This window comes from Chiloscyllium punctatum, chromosome 11, assembly GCF_047496795.1.
Source record: "Chiloscyllium punctatum isolate Juve2018m chromosome 11, sChiPun1.3, whole genome shotgun sequence".
Taxonomy (NCBI): domain Eukaryota; kingdom Metazoa; phylum Chordata; class Chondrichthyes; order Orectolobiformes; family Hemiscylliidae; genus Chiloscyllium; species Chiloscyllium punctatum.
Genome location: NC_092749.1, coordinates 70,884,350 through 70,905,067, shown reverse-complemented (window position 1 = coordinate 70,905,067; position 20,718 = coordinate 70,884,350). Strand labels below are relative to the sequence as shown.

The 20,718-nt window shown below is 40.7% G+C and overlaps 1 protein-coding gene across 6 annotated transcripts in view; it reads left to right on the top strand.

Moving 5' to 3' along the window:
* The window catches only part of pde10a (phosphodiesterase 10A), a 452,977-nt gene that overhangs the window by 292,326 nt on the left and 139,933 nt on the right, over positions 1 to 20,718 (top strand). For 5 of the 6 annotated variants that reach the window (XR_011961886.1, XM_072581016.1, XM_072581017.1 and 2 more), the window contains 2 exons: positions 2,183 to 2,211; positions 9,593 to 9,713. Coding sequence is in view for 5 of the 6 variants with exons in the window: in XM_072581016.1 (XP_072437117.1) it covers positions 2,183 to 2,211; positions 9,593 to 9,713 (150 nt within the window). In the remaining variant the exon portion in view is untranslated. Of the gene's footprint in view, positions 1 to 2,182; positions 2,212 to 3,928; positions 4,076 to 9,592; positions 9,714 to 20,718 lie in introns of those variants that run through there. The other variant, XM_072581020.1, reaches the window with a different exon arrangement.

Sequence of the window (20,718 nt, the reverse complement as noted above, 5' to 3'; positions counted from 1 at the left end):
CAATGAGACAGAGTTACAAAATAATTGTACTGCCGCCTTAAGTTTTATCTGTTTGTACCATTCTCTCACAAATACATAATTGAAAAATTGTAATTTTTTTAACCAATGTTTTACTTATTCTTCCATCATTCCGTAGGCTCAATGAATATTTTAGAGGAAGGACAATAGTGAACCAATTTTCATTGCCATGATCCCTACCATTCCCCTTTCTATAGCAGTCCCTCCATATTCCTTCCCTATAGAAATCTATGTCACATTTTTATTTATGTCATTTCCTTCAATGGCCTGTTTCTGTTAGGCTTCTATTAGGTCAGGCCAAAGTCTTCCTTTTCCCAACAGGAGTAATCTTAATTTTGTTTGTAATCTTAATTTAGAAAATGGATGTTGGCCAACTTTCTGTTCTTAAGTACAGTGATATAGTGTGTCATTGACACAGCTTCGGTGAGATCTAACCAGTGTCATATACAGTTACAATATATTCTCTTTTTAATTTATATTGTACGTTTTGATAATACATACGTTTTCATTTTTTTAATTGGAAGAAACTGTGTTACTTCAGTCGGGTGCAAAGTACTTGTGTGAGATATACGGCAGAGTTGATTTAAGAAAACTTGGTATGCAATAGGAACAACAGAAGAGAGTGTGGATGATTAGACACCAGAAAAGGATTTGTGCTTGGAGGTAGGCATATGGCTAAATGACTTCTTTGCATTAGGCTTTACCAATGAAGAAGAGCTGATCAAGTAAAAGAGGAGGTTGTTCAGATAACTGGTTAGTTTAAAATTGATGAGGATAATGACTGAAAGAGGCTGACTACTTAAAACTGATAAGGAGCTAGTTCCAGATGAGGTGTCTAACAATACTAAGGATAAGTGAGGAAACTTGTAGAATCAGTACTTTATGGCAAATTTCGACTAGTTAAGGAAAACCAGCATGGATTTATTGAGGGAAGATTGCATATAACCTACTTGTTCGTTGTTTTTGTTTTTGAGTTAACAGATGGTTGATGATAATGCCATTGATGTGGTGTACCTGGACTTCCAGAAGGCATTTGATAAAATGCCACACAACAAGCCTGTGACCAAGATACAATTTGTAGAATAAAACAGTAATAAAATAGATGTAAAATTGACTGAGTAACAGCAAACAGACATTAGTGATTAACGATTGTTTTGCAGACGGGAAGGAGTTTTGTAGTGGAGCTCTCCACAAGCCTATGTTGAGATTCCTGCTCTTCCTGATATGTATTAATGACCTAGACTTGGTATGTTTGATAGCCATCATGAAAGTTGGAGGTATTGGGATCATCAGTTTTAATTTCAAAAGAGCACAAGAAAGTATTAGATGAAGTGTAAAGTGACACATTTTGGTAGAAGAACATAGAGAGAATATCTTTTAAATGCAGGAGCCCAGGGATCTACAACATGTGTGTACAAATCTGGGAGAGTGGAACTATAGGTTAAGAGAGCACTTAATATATCAAGTGTAAGAGACGTGGGCTGCTTAAATTGGAGCATAGAATATATAAGCACAGAGGTTGTGATAAACCTGTATAATAACCCTGATTCTGCCTTCGTTCTGGAATATTGAGGTTAATTCTGAGCACAATACTCCGGGAAGAATGTGCATGTTTCAGGACTATAGCTAAATTTCATGACAATTTCATTGTTGAGGAACTTAAGGAACCTGGAACAGTTCTTCTTGGAGATGAGGAGGTCGAAAGGAGATTTGAGAGAGGTATTCAAAATCATTAGAGTATAGACCTGGTAGGGCGAGAGAAACTGTTGGCATTGGTGAATGGATCAAGGTCCAAAAGATTTAAGGTAATTTGGTAAAAGAAACAATGGTCTCATGAAGAAAATCATCGTTTAACCCAGGGAGCAATTACAATTTGGAATATACCACCTGAGAATGCAGTGGAACCCAGTTCAATAATGGCATTCAAAACTAGAAAGGAACGTTTTGCAGTGTTATGAGGGAAAACCAGTAAGGAGCTAAGTAGTTAAACTGCTCTTCAACATGGATATGACAAGAAGCGTCTTCCTGTTCTGTCATCAGTCTATGATTCTGAGAATAAAATAACTAATTTCCTCAAAATAGTTACTGATATTTCAATCCTACTTTTTATTTAAACAAAAATGGCCTTTGCATGACTAATAATTTGTTTTGTCTTTTTTCATAGATAAAGCCAATTTCCAGAATATTAACAGGGTAAGTAAAACAGTATTGTTTCATCGTTTATCTCTGGGCTGGTTTGTAATTGCTTGACTTTGTGACAATGTCTTGTTTGAGAAAATTAAACAACAATGGCACAGAAGGATTATTTTGCCCTGTAATTAACCCATCTGGGAACACTGCAGAGATCTGAGTAGAAACATTACAATCTATCTGAGTGGAATGCTGAAGACGTTTTACGTCAAGCTTATGTTCTTGACGTAAAAGAATATATTTTAAAAGGACAGAAGGTACTGTGTTTAAACCATTCATGAACCCCAGGTGATAACTCTTGAAATTTCTAATTATCGGGACTAACTGCAGGACACGAGGGAAGTTTCTATTCCTGTGTTGCATTAAATTGTAGGGATCCACTGATTGCAATTTTTTTTTAACTGGCTAAGCATTTTGCCCTAAAACTCTTTGATTAGAAATGTACAATATATTTTTCAAGATTATGTTAAAACTGCACGATTATCACCTCCCAAATGTTGGTTCAAAAGCATCAAAAATATATTTCCTGGTATTGAATATTCTCATATACAAGTACCAGCATTAACTACTTGAGATACCCTGAAAATTAGTGTGTAACAGTCCGGGGTGCTGGAGTGAAATTCCTCTTGTTGACTCTTGCTGATAGATTTAACAAAAATGTAAGAATAAGCAAGATTTTGCTGCATATTTAAATTGACTGAAGCATCTTTCTTGTACTTTTTTTTATTTGGCTGAAAACTTAAATCAGTTGGGGTAAATACCAAAAAACTATATCAAATGACTTTTTTTTAAACAAAAAATATTTCAGTAACAGGGCTGTGCGTGCAATTTAAACATTTTGGATGGAATCCATTTAATACAATCTATAATGCATAGGATATCAAATAATGCACCATGTGGGGCTTTTAAACTTCAACATTTGAAATCATTACTTGCTATTCTGTCACCTCTTAGAATCGTAGAATCCCTACAGAGCAGAAAGAGGCCATTTAGCCCATCAAGTCTGCACCAACCCTCTGAAGAGCATCCCACCCAAATCTACCCTATCTTCATAATCCTGCATTTGCCATGACTAATCTACCTAACCTGCACATCTTTGGACTGTGGGTGGAAAACAGAGCACCCAGTGGAAACCCACGCAGACACAGGAAGAATGCAAACTTCATACAGTCACCCAAAGTTGGAATTGAGCCCAGGTCCCCATGTACTCTGAGACAGCAGTGCTAACCACTGTGCCACCCCTTCTCTTTCTCCGTCTCCAATTTACCCTTCACTTTGTCCTACAACTGTGTCTGGGTCTCATTAAGAGAAAACACAACAATAACTGAATGATATTTTTGTTTTCAATTACTGTGACCCACAATTGAAATTACATATACTCTTTCAAGCTTGCTTTACTTTACTCCATCAATTGCTTAAGTCAGTAGTGTGCTTACTCCATCCAACATGACCCTGACACAATTCGTATTCACAAGCTAATTTTGGAATTATAGATCTATCACTGAATGTAAGGTAGTAGTGGTGATCGTCATTTTACGTTGTCCCGTTTACTTCGTTTGAATGGAATTTTATTTTTAAGGCCTCTTTGAATTACATTGGCATTTCCGGTTTAACATCGTTGCCTGTCCCCCACTCCTGCACCCCACCCACCCTTCACCACCCACCCGGCCTTGCCTCCCACTCTTTGTTCTTACCTTAGGCCGTTCCCTTCATCATTGAAGTTGCCCTTCTCCAGGCTGCTGTTCTGAACTTGCTCTGAAGGGCTCCATCTGGTGGCAATAGCTGTTCAGTTCAGGCATTGCTGGGACTCTAGGTCCCTGCACTAACCTCTGCCACACGATGGAGCCTAGTCAGTCTAAAAGTACAGGTGAGTGTATTTTTTAAAATACTACACAGGGGTTATAATGTATTTCTTTTACATTTTGTTATGTATTTTGTTTTGACAGTTACTTAAGCTAGGAGCACACACAACATTTTGAACTGTTCATTGGTTTTTCTGGCAAGAAACTGTCTGAAGGAACCTAACTCTGCCTTTACCATTGATTCCTATGGCAACCCATGTTTCACTTAAAAATACCAATTCTCTGGAATGAAATCAGAACTTTACCTCAAAATCAATCTCAGGATTTTGCCTACAAACTGTCTCAAATGTTGCTGTACTGTTTAAAACAATTGCTCAATTGAGTTGGCAATATCCATGCTGCACCATTAGAGCAATTACTCATCAGTTACGTGCGACTGACTATTCCAACAATTGAATTTGAAAACAAAGAATTAGGAAAAGCATTTGCTAAGCAAATCTAAATTTTAAAATGATTTTCCATTGATGTGGTTTGAGGATGCTTTTTTAGTGTTAATGCAATCGACAATCCAACAATAATCAATGTTTTAATCCTGGGGTATATTACCTACCAATGTCAGCACTAATGAAGAGCAGAAATGCAGAATATTTAATATCTTCATCCCCATATTTTGAACTTATTGGCATTCCTTGAATATTCACTTAAATATGATCTGCCAGATACTTTGGTGTGAGTATGTTATATCTCTTCTGGTCTTTAGAACATATATACATACTCAGCATTGTTTGTTTTCTCATGTAGCATAAGACTAAATATCAGTATTTTTAAAGTTATGATCACTATAGAGAGCAATATCTTTAAAAGAAAGACATTTGAATTTTCAGTGAATGACTGAAAGATTACAAAACAATTTCATGTTTTAAGACTTTAAATGTAGCAAATGAATTAAAAACAATATATATTGTTTCATTAGCAACCTACGCTCTAAACAAAATTTTAAAAATCTCCATTTAACTTGTACAATGACTAACTGAACCATTGTCTGCCCCCAAAGAGTTGTACCTTATTCTAACCTTTACATGGATATTTTGTTCTCTGGTAGGAAGATAAAAACATTCTCTGATCCTTTTGCCTTTTCCCTTTCCTTTTACCTCACTGAACTGATTTCATGGTTTCAACGAATTTCAACGAATGACAATCCCTCCAGCCATAGTTTGGCAAGTCTTCCAGCTTTGTTTAAACCCCCAGGAACTTGGTCACTTCGATCTAAGTATGAATTTCCATCCACATTCCGTATGGTGAACAAGAGTGCATTGATGCTTTAACTTACTTTTGGATTTTTGCAAACAGAGTGTTTATAGAGTTCGCTGATGTTTAGGGAACCCTGCAACTTGATCTTGTAGTGATTTCTTATGAACTCTTGCCCTCTCAGAGTCACCTTTCTCTGCCAATGTGAATCACAAAGGCCTTTTATGTTGTTCTCATCCATGTAATTAAAGATTGTGAGGGTTCCTGTCTCCAACAACCCTCCATGCAGTCCACTTCACATTCCCACCATCTACTGGTCCTTATACCCAAAGTATTACCAATTGCAAGACCTGAAATTCCTTCCATCTTTCTCAAAACTGGAGAGTAGCATTCAGTCGACCTCCAGCACATCTGCAGTGTTCATTGCTAAAGAGTGTAAATATGTTGCATATTCTCCACATAGAACAACCTAGGTCTCCTCCTTTTAATCTTTACAACCTCAAACCATTATCAGTAAACAACGAATTTTGAGAAGATTTGTAACTCAGGTTGACATTCTGGACGTAGGTTTGTTCGCTGAGCTGGAGGGTTCATTTCCAGATGTCTCATCACCATACTGGTAACATCTTCAGTGAGTCTCTGGATGAAGCTTCATCCGGAGGCTCACTGAAGATGTTATCTGGTATGGTGACGAAACATCTGAAAATGAACCTTCCAGCTCAGCAAGCAAACCTACATCCACATTATCAGCAGAATTCAGAAGGTCCAAAAGGAAATAGTGGTACAGTAGTAATGTCACTGAACAGGTAATCTAAAGGCCCAGTGGGAGCATGGTTTCAAATCCTACTATGGCAGATTGAGTTTAAATTCAATTAATAAATCTAGAATATAAGACTAGTGTCTGTAATGTGACAATGAGATTATCATTAAATGTAATTTAAAAACCCATCTACTTTATCCACGTCCTTTAGGGAAGGATATCTGGTATCCTTAACGTCATCTAACTTACATGCGATTCCATACTTACCAATGTGGTTGACTCTTAATTGCTGTCTGAAATGGCCAAGCAAGTTGTTCAGTTTAAGGATAATTGGAAAGGGGCACCAATTGCTGGCCTTGCCAGTGACACCTGCCTAACATGAATCCAGTTGTCCCATTCATTCACCTGTCTTACTGTGAGTTAGAAATGGCCCAGAAACAAAACACTCATATAAATAGAACATAGAACATAGAACATAGAACAATACAGCGCAGTACAGGCCCTTCGGCCCTCGATGTTGCGCCGATCAAAGCCCACCTAACCTACACTAACCCACTATCCTCCATATACCTATCCAATGCCCGCTTAAATACCCATAAAGAGGGAGAGTCCACTACTGCTACTGGCAGGGCATTCCATGATCTTACGACTCGCTGAGTGAAGAACCTACCCCTAACATCAGTCCTATATCTACCCCCCCTTAATTTAAAGCTATGCCCCCTTGTAATAGCTGACTCCATACGCGGAAAAAGGTTCTCACTGTCAACCCTATCTAACCCCCTAATCATCTTGTACACCTCTATCAAATCACCCCTAAACCTTCTTTTCTCCAAAGAAAACAACCCCAAGTGCCTCAGCCTTTCCTCATAGGATCTTCCTACCATACCAGGCAACATCCTGGTAAACCTCCTCTGCACCCGTTCCAGTGCCTCCACATCCTTCCTACAGTATGGCGACCAAAACTGCACACAATATTCCAGAAGCGGCCGCACCAGAGTCTTATACAACTGCAGCATGACCTCAGGACTCCGGAACTCAATTCCTCTACCAATAAAAGCCAGTACGCCATATGCCTTCTTCACTGCACTATTTACCTGGGTGGCAACTTTCAGAGATCTGTGTACATGGACACCAAGATCCCTCTGCTCTTCCACACTACCAAGTAGTCTACCATTAGCCCAGTAATCCATCTTTTTATTACTCTTACCAAAGTGAATCACTTCACACTTAGCTACATTGAACTCCATTTGCCACCTTTCTGCCCAGCTCTGCAGCTTCTCTATATCCCGCTGTAACCTGCCATATCCTTCCTCACTGTCTACAACTCCTCCGACTTTCGTATCATCCGCAAACTTGCTCACCCAACCTTCTAACCCTTCCTCCAGGTCATTTATAAAAATGACAAACAGCAATGGTCCCAAAACAGATCCTTGCGGAACACCACTAGTGACGGCACTCCAAGATGAATCTTTGCCATCAACTACTACCCTCTGTCTTCTTCCAGAGAGCCAATTCCTAATCCAAACCTCCAACTCACCCTCAATGCCATATCTCTGTATTTTCTGCAGTAGCCTACCATGGGGGACCTTATCAAACGCCTTACTAAAATCCATATATACTACATCTACCGCTTTCCCCTCATCTACCTCCTTCGTCACCTTCTCAAAGAATTCAATAAGGTTTGTGAGGCACGACCTGCCCTTCACAAAACCATGCTGACTATCCTTGATCACATCATTCTTATCCAGATGTGCATAAATCCTATCCCTTATAATTCTCTCTAAGACTTTGCCCACAACAGAAGTGAGACTCACTGGCCTATAGTTACTAGGATTATCCCTACTCCCCTTCTTGAACAAGGGAACCACGTTTGCTAGCCTCCAGTCCTCTGGCACTACTCCTGTAGACAAAGAGGTCACAAAAATCAAGGCCAATGGCTCTGCAATCTCCTCCCTTGCTTCCCAGAGAATCCTAGGATAAATGCAATCAGGCCCAGGGGACTTATCTATTTTCACCCTTGCCAGAATTTCCAACACCTCTTCTCTACATATCTCAAAGCCATCCATTCTACTTATTCGTGCCTCAGTATTCATATCGACAACAATGTCCTGTTCCTGAGTGAATACTGACGAAAAGTATTCATTCAGCGCCTCCCCAATCTCTTCAGCCTCCACACGCAACTTCCCATTACTATCCTTGATTGGACCTATTCCTTCCCTAGTCATTCTTTTATTCCTAACATACCTATAGAAAGCCTTAGGGTTTTCCCTAATCCTACCAACTAAGGACCTTTCATGTCCCCTCCTTGCTGCTCTTAGCTCTCTCTTCAGGTCCTTCCGGGCTACCTTATAACTCTCAATCGCCCCTATTGAACCTTCACGCCTCATCTTTACAAAGGCCGCCCTCTTCCATTTAACAAGGGATTCCAACTCCTTATTAAACCACGGCTCCTTCACACGACCCTTTCCTCCCTGCCTGATAGGTACGTACTTATCAAGGACACTCAATAGTTGCTCCTTGAACAAGTTCCACATATCAATTACGCTCTTGCCTTGGAATCTACTTTTCCAATCCACACATCCTAAGTCATGCCTCAACGCATCATAATTTCCCTGCCCCCAGCTATAACTCTTGCCCTGTAGTACACACTTATCCCTCTCCATCACTAGAGTAAAAATCACCGAATTGTGGTCACTGTCCCCAAAGTGCTCACCTACCTCTAGTTCTAATACCTGGCCTGGTTCGTTACCCAGAACCAAATCCAGTATGGCCTCACCTCTTGTTGGCTTATCTACATATTGTGTCAGGAAACTCTCCTGCACACATTGCACAAACACTGACCCATCTAACGAACTTGAGCTATAGCTTTCCCAATCAATATCAGGAAAGTTAAAGTCTCCCATAACAATCACCCTATTACTGTCACTCTTCTCCTGAATCATCTTCGCAATCCTTTCTTCAACGATTCTAGGACTATTAGGAGGCCTGTAAAAGACTCCTAACAGGGTGACCTCACCTCTCCTATTCCTAACCTCAACCCAAACTACCTCAGATGGCAAATCTTCATCCATCTTCCTTTCCACCGCTGTAATACTATCTTTGACAAGCAAAGCCACACCCCCCCCTCTTTTACCCCCACCTCTGACCCTACTAAAACATTTAAACCCTGGAACCTGCAACAGCCAATCCTGTCCCTGATCTAGCCATGTCTCCGTAATAGCCACAACATCGAAGTCCCAGGTACCAACCCACGCTGCGAGTTCACCTACCTTATTTCGTATACTTCTGGCATTAAAGTATACACACTTCAAATCTTGTATGTGTAACATAAAATGACCATAAATGGTTGACTTGGATCGAAGCTCACCACGCTTGGAAATTTAATGATATAATATTGCTATTTTTGACCATTGCAATTGCTACTCTGCAATTGATTTGTATAAGTTTAAATAAAATCTGATTATCAGTTTAAAAAACTGTTTACTTGGCAATAATTTAAATATTTTTGATAAATGTTAATGCTCAAAAGTTACTAATTTTCAAAGACAATATGCTGTTCCTCTAATTTGCTTAGTACCTGGACTCTAACATGCAAGCAGTGGTCTATGAATTAAACTCCAGTGTAGAACAGCGATTGGACCGTGGCAGTGACAACCGACTACTCATATTTGAATTGTGTAACATCATAAAAACAGGTAGGCCATTATATTTGTGAAATTTTGCATTTAGAAATGACTCAGTCGCTTCATTTATTTCTTTATTGAAATATAAGGCAATATTTTGTTTTTATGTTCCCTTCCTTCCTGTGGGTTAGTTATCATGCTTGATCTCCAGCCACATTAATGTGTTGGGAGATTTGTGCAGAGGCCTGCCTCAGTGCTGTTCTAAAATTGTCCCAGGAGTGCCCAGTTTTGTTGTCTTCCATTCCAACTGGCAAATTATTGTGATATTCAGATCCTACGTAATAAAATCAGAAATTATGCGCAAGATCAGAGAAACGTGATGGAAGCGTGTGAATTGATCTTGGAAAGTAGTAGAACAATGGGAGAGTGTTTAGCAAAGCATTTAGAATCTTGGATTTAATATATAGAAGGATTGATTACAAAAGATACCCAACCATAGAATAATCACTGTTGAAGTTAGTGAAGGGAAGTGAACCAGAGCAGAGAACTATATCTTTATTAAGTTTTAAGTAATAAGAAAAAAAGATATAAGTAAAGCAAGGACCGAAGGAAGAGTTTGGGGGGATAAAAAATAAATTCTGAGTTAATCAGAATGGACCTAAGAAAGATAAACTGGAAAAGATCAAGAGGGGTAGTTAGGAGGACAGAGAGCGATCTTTGTGAGCAGGATCAAGAAACCCACTTAGTGTGATGCCAGCTGGTGTCAAAGTGAAGGACAAAGTCATACGGAACACAAACAGTCCCTTCAGTCCAACCAGTCAATGCTGACCATGATCCCAAACTAAACTAGTCCCACCTGCCTGTGCTTGGCCTATATCCCTCCAAACCTTTCCTGTTCATTCACTTATCCAAATGTCTTTCAGACTGTACCTCTGGAAGCTTATTCCAGACAGGAACCACACTCTGTGTAAAACAAAAAGTATAAAATTAAAAGGAAATTGGCCCTTTTGTCTTTTTTTTTTCATCTTTCTCTTCTGACCTTCAAAATATGGCCATAGTCTTGAAATCCCCCACCCCAGGGAAAAGGTACCTTCCATTCACCTTAACTATATACCCCCCTGATGTTATAGACTTCCCAGTAAGAAAAGTTCCAGCGTCTGCTTATAATGCAAACCATCCACTCATGGCAGCGTCCTGGTAAATCTCTTCTGAACCCTCTCCAGCTGAATAATATCACTACTATAACAGGGCAACCAGAACTGCACACAGTACTCCAGATGAGGCCTTACCAACGTCCTGTAATACCTCAGCATAACATCCCAAGCTCTATACTCAAAGGTCTGAGCAATGGAGGCAAGTATGCTATACACCTTCTTAACCACCCTGTATATATGTGACGCAAACTTCCAAGAATTACGTACCTGAACCCCTAGGTATCTCTGTTCTACAACACTACCCAAGGCCCGACCTTTAATTGTATAAATCCTGCCTGTGTTGTTTTACCAAAATGCAATCCTTTGCATTTATCCAAATTCAACTCTATCTGCCACTCTTCAGCCCATTGACCCAACTGATCAAGATCTGTTTGTAATCTTAGATAACCTTCTTTACTATCCACTTTACAGCCAATTTTGGTGTCATCTGCAAACTTACTAACATGCTTTCTATATTCTCATCTAAATCATTTAGATAAATGACAAAACAAAAGTGGATCCAGCACCAATCCCTCTGTAACACCACTGGTCACAGGCCCCCATTCTGACAAACAACTCTCTACGATCACTATGTCTCCTGCCTTTAAAAACGAATTTTGTATCCAGTTGGCAAGCTCACCTGAATCCCATGTGATCTAATTAGTCTACTATGCGGAACCTTGTCAAAGGCTTCACTAAAGTCTAAGTAAACAAATGTCTGCCTCTCTGCCCTTATCAATCTTGTTGGTTTCCTTTTAGAGTCATAGATATGTACAGCACAGACACAGACCCTTAGGTTCAATTCATCTATGCTGACCTAATCCTAAATTAATCTAGTCTTATCTGCCAGCATTTGGCCCATATCCCTCTAAACCTTTCCTCCACTTATGCCCATCAGATGCCTTTTAAATGTTGTAATTGTACCAGTTTCCACCCCTTACTCTGGCAGTTCATTCTATACACGCACCACCCTCTGTGTGAAAAATTTGCCCCTTGGGTCCCTTTGAAATCTTTCCCCTCTCACTTTAAACTAGTGCCTTTTTGAACTCCTGTCCCCTGGGGAAAAAACCTTGACTATTCACTGTATTCATGCCCCTCATGATTTTATAAACTTCTATAAGGTCACCCCTCAGCCTCCAATGTTCCAGGGAAAACAGCCCTAGCCTATTCAGCCTCTCCCCGTATCTCAAATCCTCCAACACTGGCAACATTCTTGTAAATATTTCCTGAACCATTTCAAGTTTAGGGAGGCCGGATTTTAACTCCGTATTCCAAATGTGGCCTAACCAATGTCATGTACAGCAGCAACATGACGCCCCAAATTCCACACTCAGTGCACTTACCCAATAAAGGCAAGCATACCAAACGCCGTGCTCACTACCTTGTCTACCTGCAACTGCACTTTCAAGAAAGTATGAACCTGCCCTCCAAGGTCTCTTTGTTTGCCAACCTTCCCCACATCCTTACCATTAAGTGTAGACGTCCTGCCCTACTAAAATGTAACACCTCACATTTATCGAGATTAAACTCCATCTGTCCCTCCTCAGCCCATTGGCCCGTCCAGTCCGAGGTCCCATTGTAACCGGAGGTAACCCACTGTCCACTACACCAATTTTGGTGTCAGCTGGAAACTTACTAACCATACCTCCTATATTCACATCCAAATCATTTATATTAATTATAAAAAGCAGTGAACCCAGCACTGATTCTTATGGCACACTGCAGGTCACAGGCCTCCAGTCTGAAATACAACCCTCCACCACTGCCCTTTGTCTCCTACCTTCAAGCTAATTTTGTATCTAAGTGGCTAGTTCTCCCTGTATTCCATATGATCTAACTTTGTTAACCAGTCTCCCATGCAGAACCTTGTTGAATACTTCGCTGAAATCTAATAGACAATGTCCACCGCTCTGCCTTCTTCAGTCCTTTTCACTTCTTCAAAAAACTCAATCAACTTAGTGAGACGTAATTTTCCATGCACAAAGCCATGTTGATCATTGCTTATCAGTCCTTGCCTTTGCTAATCCTGTCCCTCAGAATCCCTCTAACAACTTGCCCACCACTGATGGCAGGCTTATCAGGTCTGTAGTTCCCTGGCTTTTCCTTACCACATTTGTTTTTCAATAAAGGCACGTTAGCCAACCTCCACACTCGGGCACCTCACCTGTGACTATTGATGATACAAATATCTCAGCTAGAGGCCTAGCAATCACTTCCCTCGCTTCCCACAGAGTTCTAGGGTTTGTCTGCTCTGGTCCTGGGGATTTATCCATCTTTCTGTATTTTTAGATGTTCAGCACCAACTCCTCTTTGATGTGGACACTTTTCCCAAGTTCTCTAGCTTCCATATCCTTCTCCACAGTAAACACTGATGCAAAATACTCATTTAGCATCTCCCGTATCTCTTGCAGTTCCACACATAGACGACCTTGCTGATCTTTGAGGGGCCCTATTCTCTCCCTAATTATTCTTTTGTCCTTAATGTATTTGTAAAAACCTTTGGATTCTCTTTAACCCTATTTACCAAAGCTATCTCATGTCACCTTTTTGCTCTCCTGATTTCCCTCTTTAAGTATACTCCTACTGCCCTTATAATCCTCTCTGGATTCACTCATTCCCTTCATCCATACCTGACCTATGCTTCCTTCTTTTTCTTGACTAGAACATTAATTTCACTAGTCATTCAGCATTCCCTACACCTACCAGCCTTGCCCTTCATGCTAACAGGAACACACTGTCTCTGGACTTGCTCATGATCTCATTTTTGAAGGTTTGCCACTTTTTAGTTGTCCCTATACTTGCGAACATCGGCCCTGAATCAATTTTTGAAAATTTTTGTCTAATACCATCAAAATTGGCCTTCCTCCAATTTAGAACTTTAACTTTTAGATCAGGTCTCTCCTTTTCCATGACTATTTAAAAATTAATATAATTATAATCACTTGCCACAAAGTGACCCCCACTGACACCTCTGTCACTTGCCCTGCCCTGCTTCTCAAGAGTAGGTCAAGTTTTGCTCCTTCTCTACTAGGCACATCCACATACTGAATCAGAAACTTTTCTTGTACACATTTCACAAATTCCCCTCTATCCAATCCCTTAACACTATGACAGTGCCAGTCTATGTGTGGAAAGTTAAAATCCCCTACTATTCTTGCAGATAACTGAGATCACCTCACAAATTTGCTTCTCAATTTCCCACTGACCATTTGGGGGGGTCTATACTACAATCCTAATAAGGTGATCATCCCTTTCTCATTTCTCAGTTCCACCCAAATAACTTCACTGGACATACTACCTGGAATATCCTCCCTAAGCACGGCCGTAACATTATCCCTAATCAGAAACTTCTCTCACTCTGTCTCTCTCTCTCACTTTCTCGCTCATCTGACACCAGGAACTTTGAGCTGCTGGTCCTGATCATCCTTCAGCCAAGTTTCTGTAATAATTATAATGTCCCAATCTCATTTTTCCAAACATACTCTGAGTCCATCCGCTTTACCTGTAAGATCCCTTGCATTGAAATAAATGCAGTTTAATTCCTCAGAGTTACTTGAGTCTCTGAAGTGGTCTTCTCTGTTTTTTTTTTCTAATTAACTTGTTCTTTTCAAATTCAGAACTATCCTTATCTATCTTTCTATTTCCTCTGTTGCAAATCTTCCTGCTAGGATATTGGTCCCTTTCCAGTTTAGGTGAAATCCATCCTTTTTTGAATAGGTGTTTTCTTCCCCAAAAGAGATCCCAATGATCCAAGAACCTGAACCCCTGAACTATACACCACAGCATCAGCTATTGATTTATCTCCTTTATACTTGTATCCTTGCCCTCATTCCAGCTAGGCACCAGAAGTAAACCAGAGATTAATGTTTTTGAGGTTCTATTTTTTGAATTTTTCACCTAACCTCTCATATTCACACTTATTTCTTTCCTCACCGTCATTCCTACCATTGTGTACAATATCTTCTGTCTACTCACTCTCTTCTTAAAATGACTGAAGTATATTGTTAGAGACACCCTTAATCTTGGCACCAAGAAAGCAACACACAATCCTAGATTCACACTCACTGCCGCAACATCTGACGTATATGCTCTAGACAGGACAGTCCCCTGTAACAATTACTCTTTTAAAATTTTGTCAAACCCTGAAAATAGAGTTAAGGATAATCCAAAGGGTTATTATAAATACGCTAAGGACAAAAGAGTAACTAGGGAGAGATTAGGGCCCCTCAAAGATCAGCAAGGCAGCTGAAGTGTGGAGCCGCAGGTGATGGGGTATATATTAAACAAGTATTTTGCATCAGTGCTTACTATGGAGAAGGACATGGAAGACATGTAATGTGGAGAAATAGATGGTGACATCTTGAAAAATGTCCATATTACAGAGGAGGAGGTGCTGGGTGTCTTGAAATGCATAAAAGTGGATAAATCCCCAGGACCTGATCAGATGTACACTGGAGCTCTGCGGGGAGCTAGGCAAATGATTGCTGGGCCTCTTTGCTGAGATATTTGTACCATCGATAGTCACAGGTGAGGTGCCGAAAGACTGGAGGTTGGCAAACATGGTGCCACTATGTAAGAAAGGTGGTAAGGGTAAACTAAGGAACTAAAGACCAGTGAGCCTAACGTCAGTGGTGGGCAAGTTGTTTGAGGGAATCCTGAGGGACAGGATTCACTTGTATTTGGAAAGGCAAGGAACTGATTAGGGATAGTCAGCATGGCTTTGTGAATGGGAAATCATATCTTACAAACCTGACTGAGTTTTTTGAAGAGGACTGATGAGGACAGAGCGGTGGACGTGGTCTTTATGGACTTCAGTAAGGCGTACAAGTTTCCCCATGGTAGAATGGTTAGCAAGGTTAGATCTCATGGAATACAGGGAGAACTAGCCATTTGGATATAGAACTGGCTCGAATATAGAAGACAGAGGGTAGTGGTGAAGGTTTGTTTTTCAGACTGGAGGCCTGTGACCAGTGGAGTGCCACAAGGATTGGTGCTGGGTCCACTACTTTTGGTCATTTAAATAAATGATTTGGATATGAACATAAGAGTTATAGTTTGTAAGTCTGCAGATGACACCAAAATTGGAGGTGTAGTGGATTGCGAAGAAGGTTACCTCAGATTACAATGGGATCTTAATCAGATGGGCCAATGGGCTGAGGAGTGGCAGGTGGAGTTTAATTTAGATAAATGTGAGGTGCTGCACTTTGGGAAAGCAAATCTGAGCAGCATTTATGCACTTAGTGTTAAGGTCCTAGGGAGTGTTGCTGAACATAGAAACCTTGGAATGCAAGTTCATCGTTCCTTGAAAGTAGAGTCACAGGGAGGTAGGATAGTGAAGAAAGCATTTGGTATGCTTTCCTTATCAGTCAGAGTATTAAATACAGGAGTTGGGAGGTCATGTTGAGGCTGTATAGGATGTTGGTTAGGCCACTTTTGGATTATTGCGTGAAATTCTGGTAGAGTAGAGTAGAGGAGCTTTTATTTATCATTTTACACCATATCCAACTGATACAGTAAAAACAAGACAGCGTTCCTCCAGTACTGAGGGTGCTAAATGGACAGCACAACTACACAACCATACACGGCATAAAGTGCATAAAAAGTGCAAAACGCGCAAGTTACTGTGTAACAGAAGAATAATGGATAATAGACATTTTTCTAGCAGCAATACAAAAGAATTTCAGTTGGGAAAATGTCCGATTACACTGTGTCAAGGAGCTTGATGGCTTGGTGGAAGAAACTGTCGTACAGTCTGGCTGTGAGACATCGTATGCTCCTGTATCTACTGCTAGATGGCAGGAGGGAGAAGAGTTTGAGTGAGGGATGTGAGAGGTCTTCCACAAAGCTCTTAGCCTTCCGGATGTAGCGTGTGGTATAATTGTCTGTAATGGAGGGAAGAGAGATCCCGATGATCTTCTCCGCTGTCCTCACTATCCATTGTCACGTGTTACGATCCGAGAAAGTGCAATTCCCGAACCAGGCAGTGATGCAGCAGCTCAGGGTACTCTCAATAAACCCTCTGTGGAATGTTGAGGGTGGAGAGTGGGAGGTGGGCTTTCCTCAGCCTGCGCAGAAAGTAAAGACGCTGCTGGGTCTCTTGGCTATGGAGCCGGTGTTGACGGACCAGGTGAGATTCTCTGCCAGGTATGCACCAAGGAATTTGGTGCTCTTCACGATCTTCACAGGGGAGCCGTCGATGTCCAGCAGAGAGTGATCGCTCTGTGCCCTCCTGAAGTCAGCTAACCATCTCTTTTGATTTGTCCAGTATCAGAGACAGGTTGTTGGCTCTGCACCAGTCCGTTAGCCGCTGCACCACCTCTCTGTATGCTGACTTATCGATCATGCTGATGAGACCCACTACAGTCATATCATCAGCGAACTTGATGATGTGATTCTACCTGTGCCTCGCTGCACAGTCATGTATTAGTAAGATGAACAGCAGTGGACTGAGCACACAGCCCTGCGGGGGCCCCCGTGCTCAGTGTGATGGTAATGGAGATGCTGTTCCGAATCCGGACTGATAGAGATCTCCCAGTCCGGAAGTCTATGATCCAGTTACAGAGGGAAGTATTCAGGCCCAGCAGGCTCAGCTTTCCAATCAGGTCTCTCTCTTATGGGAAGTATGTTGTAAAACATGAAAGAGTTGAGAAAAGATTTACAAGGGTGTTGCCAGGGTTGGAGTATTTGAGCTCTTTTGAGCAGAATAGGCTGGGGCTGTTTTCCCTGGAGCGTCAGAGGCTGAAGGGTGACCTTAGAGAGATTTATAAAATCATGAAGGGCATGGATAGGATAAATCGACAAAGTCTTTTCCCTGGGGTGGGGGAGTCCAGCACTAGGGGGCATAGGTTTAGGGTGAGAGGGGAAAGATATAAAAGGGACCTAAGGGGCAACCTTTTCACGCAGAGGGTGGTGCATGTATGGAATGAGCTGCCAGAGGAAGGGGTGGAAGCTGGTACAATTGCTGCATTTAAAAGCTATCTGGATGGGTATATGCATAGGAAGGGTTTATAGGAACATGGGCCCAAATGCTGGCAAATGTGTCTAGATTAGATTCGGATATGTGTCAGCATGGACAAGTTGGACCAAAGAGTCTGTTTCTGTGCTGTTCATCTCTATGACTCAATAAGGTTCATTCTTACTGCCCAAGATCTGACTGACTCCTGTATTTTGCTTTTGAGACACTGTCCTTTTCAACAATAATCCAAACTGAGTATATGTTTGAGAGAAGAATTAGCCACAGGAGACTTCTAACTACCATCTTCCCTTTCCTGACAGTCACCTGCTGTGTAATGACTTCTCTAAGTCTCCTAGCCATCAAACTCTGTGTCTCTTATGTGCCCTCAGTGACCTTAATCTTAACAAGAAGTAGCTTCCAGTAGCACCCTATATATAAAATAAACTAGCTGTCCTTATCCAAATTAATGCTAAGCATGCAAACAAAAAAAAATCAAATCTCCAAATTTTAAATAAAATCAGCACTTAGCTGAACAGTTAAATTTTAAAAAGGGCTCCTGCTCAAGTGGTCCAACTGACAGCTTTTATTCTTCACTCCAGAGCTGTCCATGTGTCGGCCTTTCTGAAAGCTCCGTTTAAAAACATTTAAACACAACTCCGTTTTAAAAAAAAGACTTCCTCTACAAGTCAAAAAAATTCTTTAGCGATGTTTTAAAAAGTCTCCCCTTCTACGTGGATAATTTTAGAGAAAATTGTGTCGGCCTCTTCAAAATGTACATTTGGAAAAAATCAAGCACTTTATTTTGCTTCTGTTTTATGTCATTCACTTTAAAAACAAAACTAAATATGAATCAAAATAAAAATCTTCTACTACTGAAATGTAATAACTAAGAAATCTAGGTAATCTCAGGTGCAGCTGCAAGATCCACACTACTCTCAGTCCACCATTTTAGAATATGAAAGGATATTTGAGAGGAAGGGGGCGGATCCAGTTATTCTGGTCTGTGTTGGCACCAAAAATGAAGACAAGAGGTTGAGAGATCATGTTTCAATAATAACAGCAATTCTGAACAAAGTTAGAAACAAGACCTCAAAGGCTGTAATCTTGCAATAATTGCCTGAGCCACTTGCAAATTGGCAAAAAGATAAGATTAGGCAAGTAAACTTGTGGCTAAAGGAGTGGTGTAGGAAAGAGAGGTTTCATTTTGTGGGGCACTGGCATCAGTACTGGAACAAGAAATAATTGGACCATTGGGACTGGCTCCACTTAAGCTGGTCTGGGACTAGTGGAAAGGCTAAATAGGGTGGTTACGGGATTTTGACTAGTTAAAGAGTGAGAGTTCAGGAGAGATTATCAAAGTTTCCAGAATAAGTAAGAAGTCAGAGTATCAAAAGGGTGAAGAATCCAACTTTAGCCACAGCAGACAAGGGAAGAAGTATGAGAGAGGAGCAGTCAATGCAGGACTGAGGGTGTGGTACTTAAACACTTAGAGTTTACAAAGCCAGATAAATGTGCTTATAATGCAGATTTAAATTGGCAAGTGCAATATTGTGGGCATCACCAAGACGTGGCTGCAAGGAGATCAGGGCTAAGAACTAATTATCCAAGGATACACGTCCTTTTGAAAGCTCGGGCAGAGGAATCAGTGTTGTTTTATTAGTAAGAAATTAAATTAAATTGAGAGCAAACAGTGATATAAGATTGGAAATTATGAATCTGTGTGCATGGGTAGAGTTGAGGAACCACAAAGGTAAAAAGACCCAAATGGGAATTATGTAGGGGTAGAAAATAAATCGGGAGATAGAAAAGGCATGTTAGAAATAGTCATGGGGATTTCAATATGCAGGTGGGCTGGGAAAAATCAGGTTGGTTGCAGATCCCAAGAAAATAATTTTGTGGAATATCTATGAGATTGTTTTTGGAGCAATAGTAAGGAATAGGCAATTCTGGACTTAGTAAAGTGTAAGGCAGACATGTTTAGAGAGCTTAAAATGAAGAAACCTGTAGCGGGCAGTGATCATATGATGATAGAGTTCACCCTGCAGTTTGAGAGGGAGAAACTGGAATCAGATGAAATGCTTTTACAGTTGAGTAAAGGTAAATACAAAGACATGAGGGGGGAGTTGGCCAGAGTTGATTTGAAAGGGAACCCAGCATGGAAGATGTTGGTGCAGCAATGGAACAAGTATTTTGGGGTAATTTGTGAGGCACCACAGAAATTCATCCCAAGGAATAACAAACATACTAAGGGCTGTCAAGGGAAGTCAGGAACAGCATGAAAGTAAAAGAAAAAGCATGCAATTTGGTGAAGATTAGTAGAAAGCCAAAAGATTGAGAAGCGTTTAAAAACCAACAGAGGACAACTAAAAAGCAATAAGAGGGAGAAGATTAAATCTTAGGGTAAGCTACCTAGTAATATTAGAGTAGATTGTAAGAGTGCTTTTAAAGATAATCTAAAAAATGAAAGTGAACATTGGACTGGTGAAAAATGAGGGTGGAGAAGTAGAAATGGGGATACAAAAATGGCGCAGTAACTGAATAGGTACACTGGATCGGTCTTAATGGTGGCAGACATCAGTAGCATACCAGAACCTCGAGGGCAAAGATGAGTATATTCGCCATTACTAAGGAGATGAATCTGGTAGGCTGAAAGGTCTGTAGGTGGATAATTCAGCTTGACCAGATGGACCACACCCCAGGGTTCTAATGGATATAGCTGCGGATATTTTGGATGTGATCTTTCAGAAATTGCTAGAGTCAGGGAGAGTCCTAGGGGACTGGAAACTGACTGGTGTAACATCCCTGTTCAAGAAAGGAGGGAGGCAGAAGACAGGAAATTATAGACTGGTTAGCCTGACCTTGGTTGTCAGTACGATTTTTAGAGTCCATTATTAGGGATGAGATTATGGAGTACGTGGAAGTGAAAGGT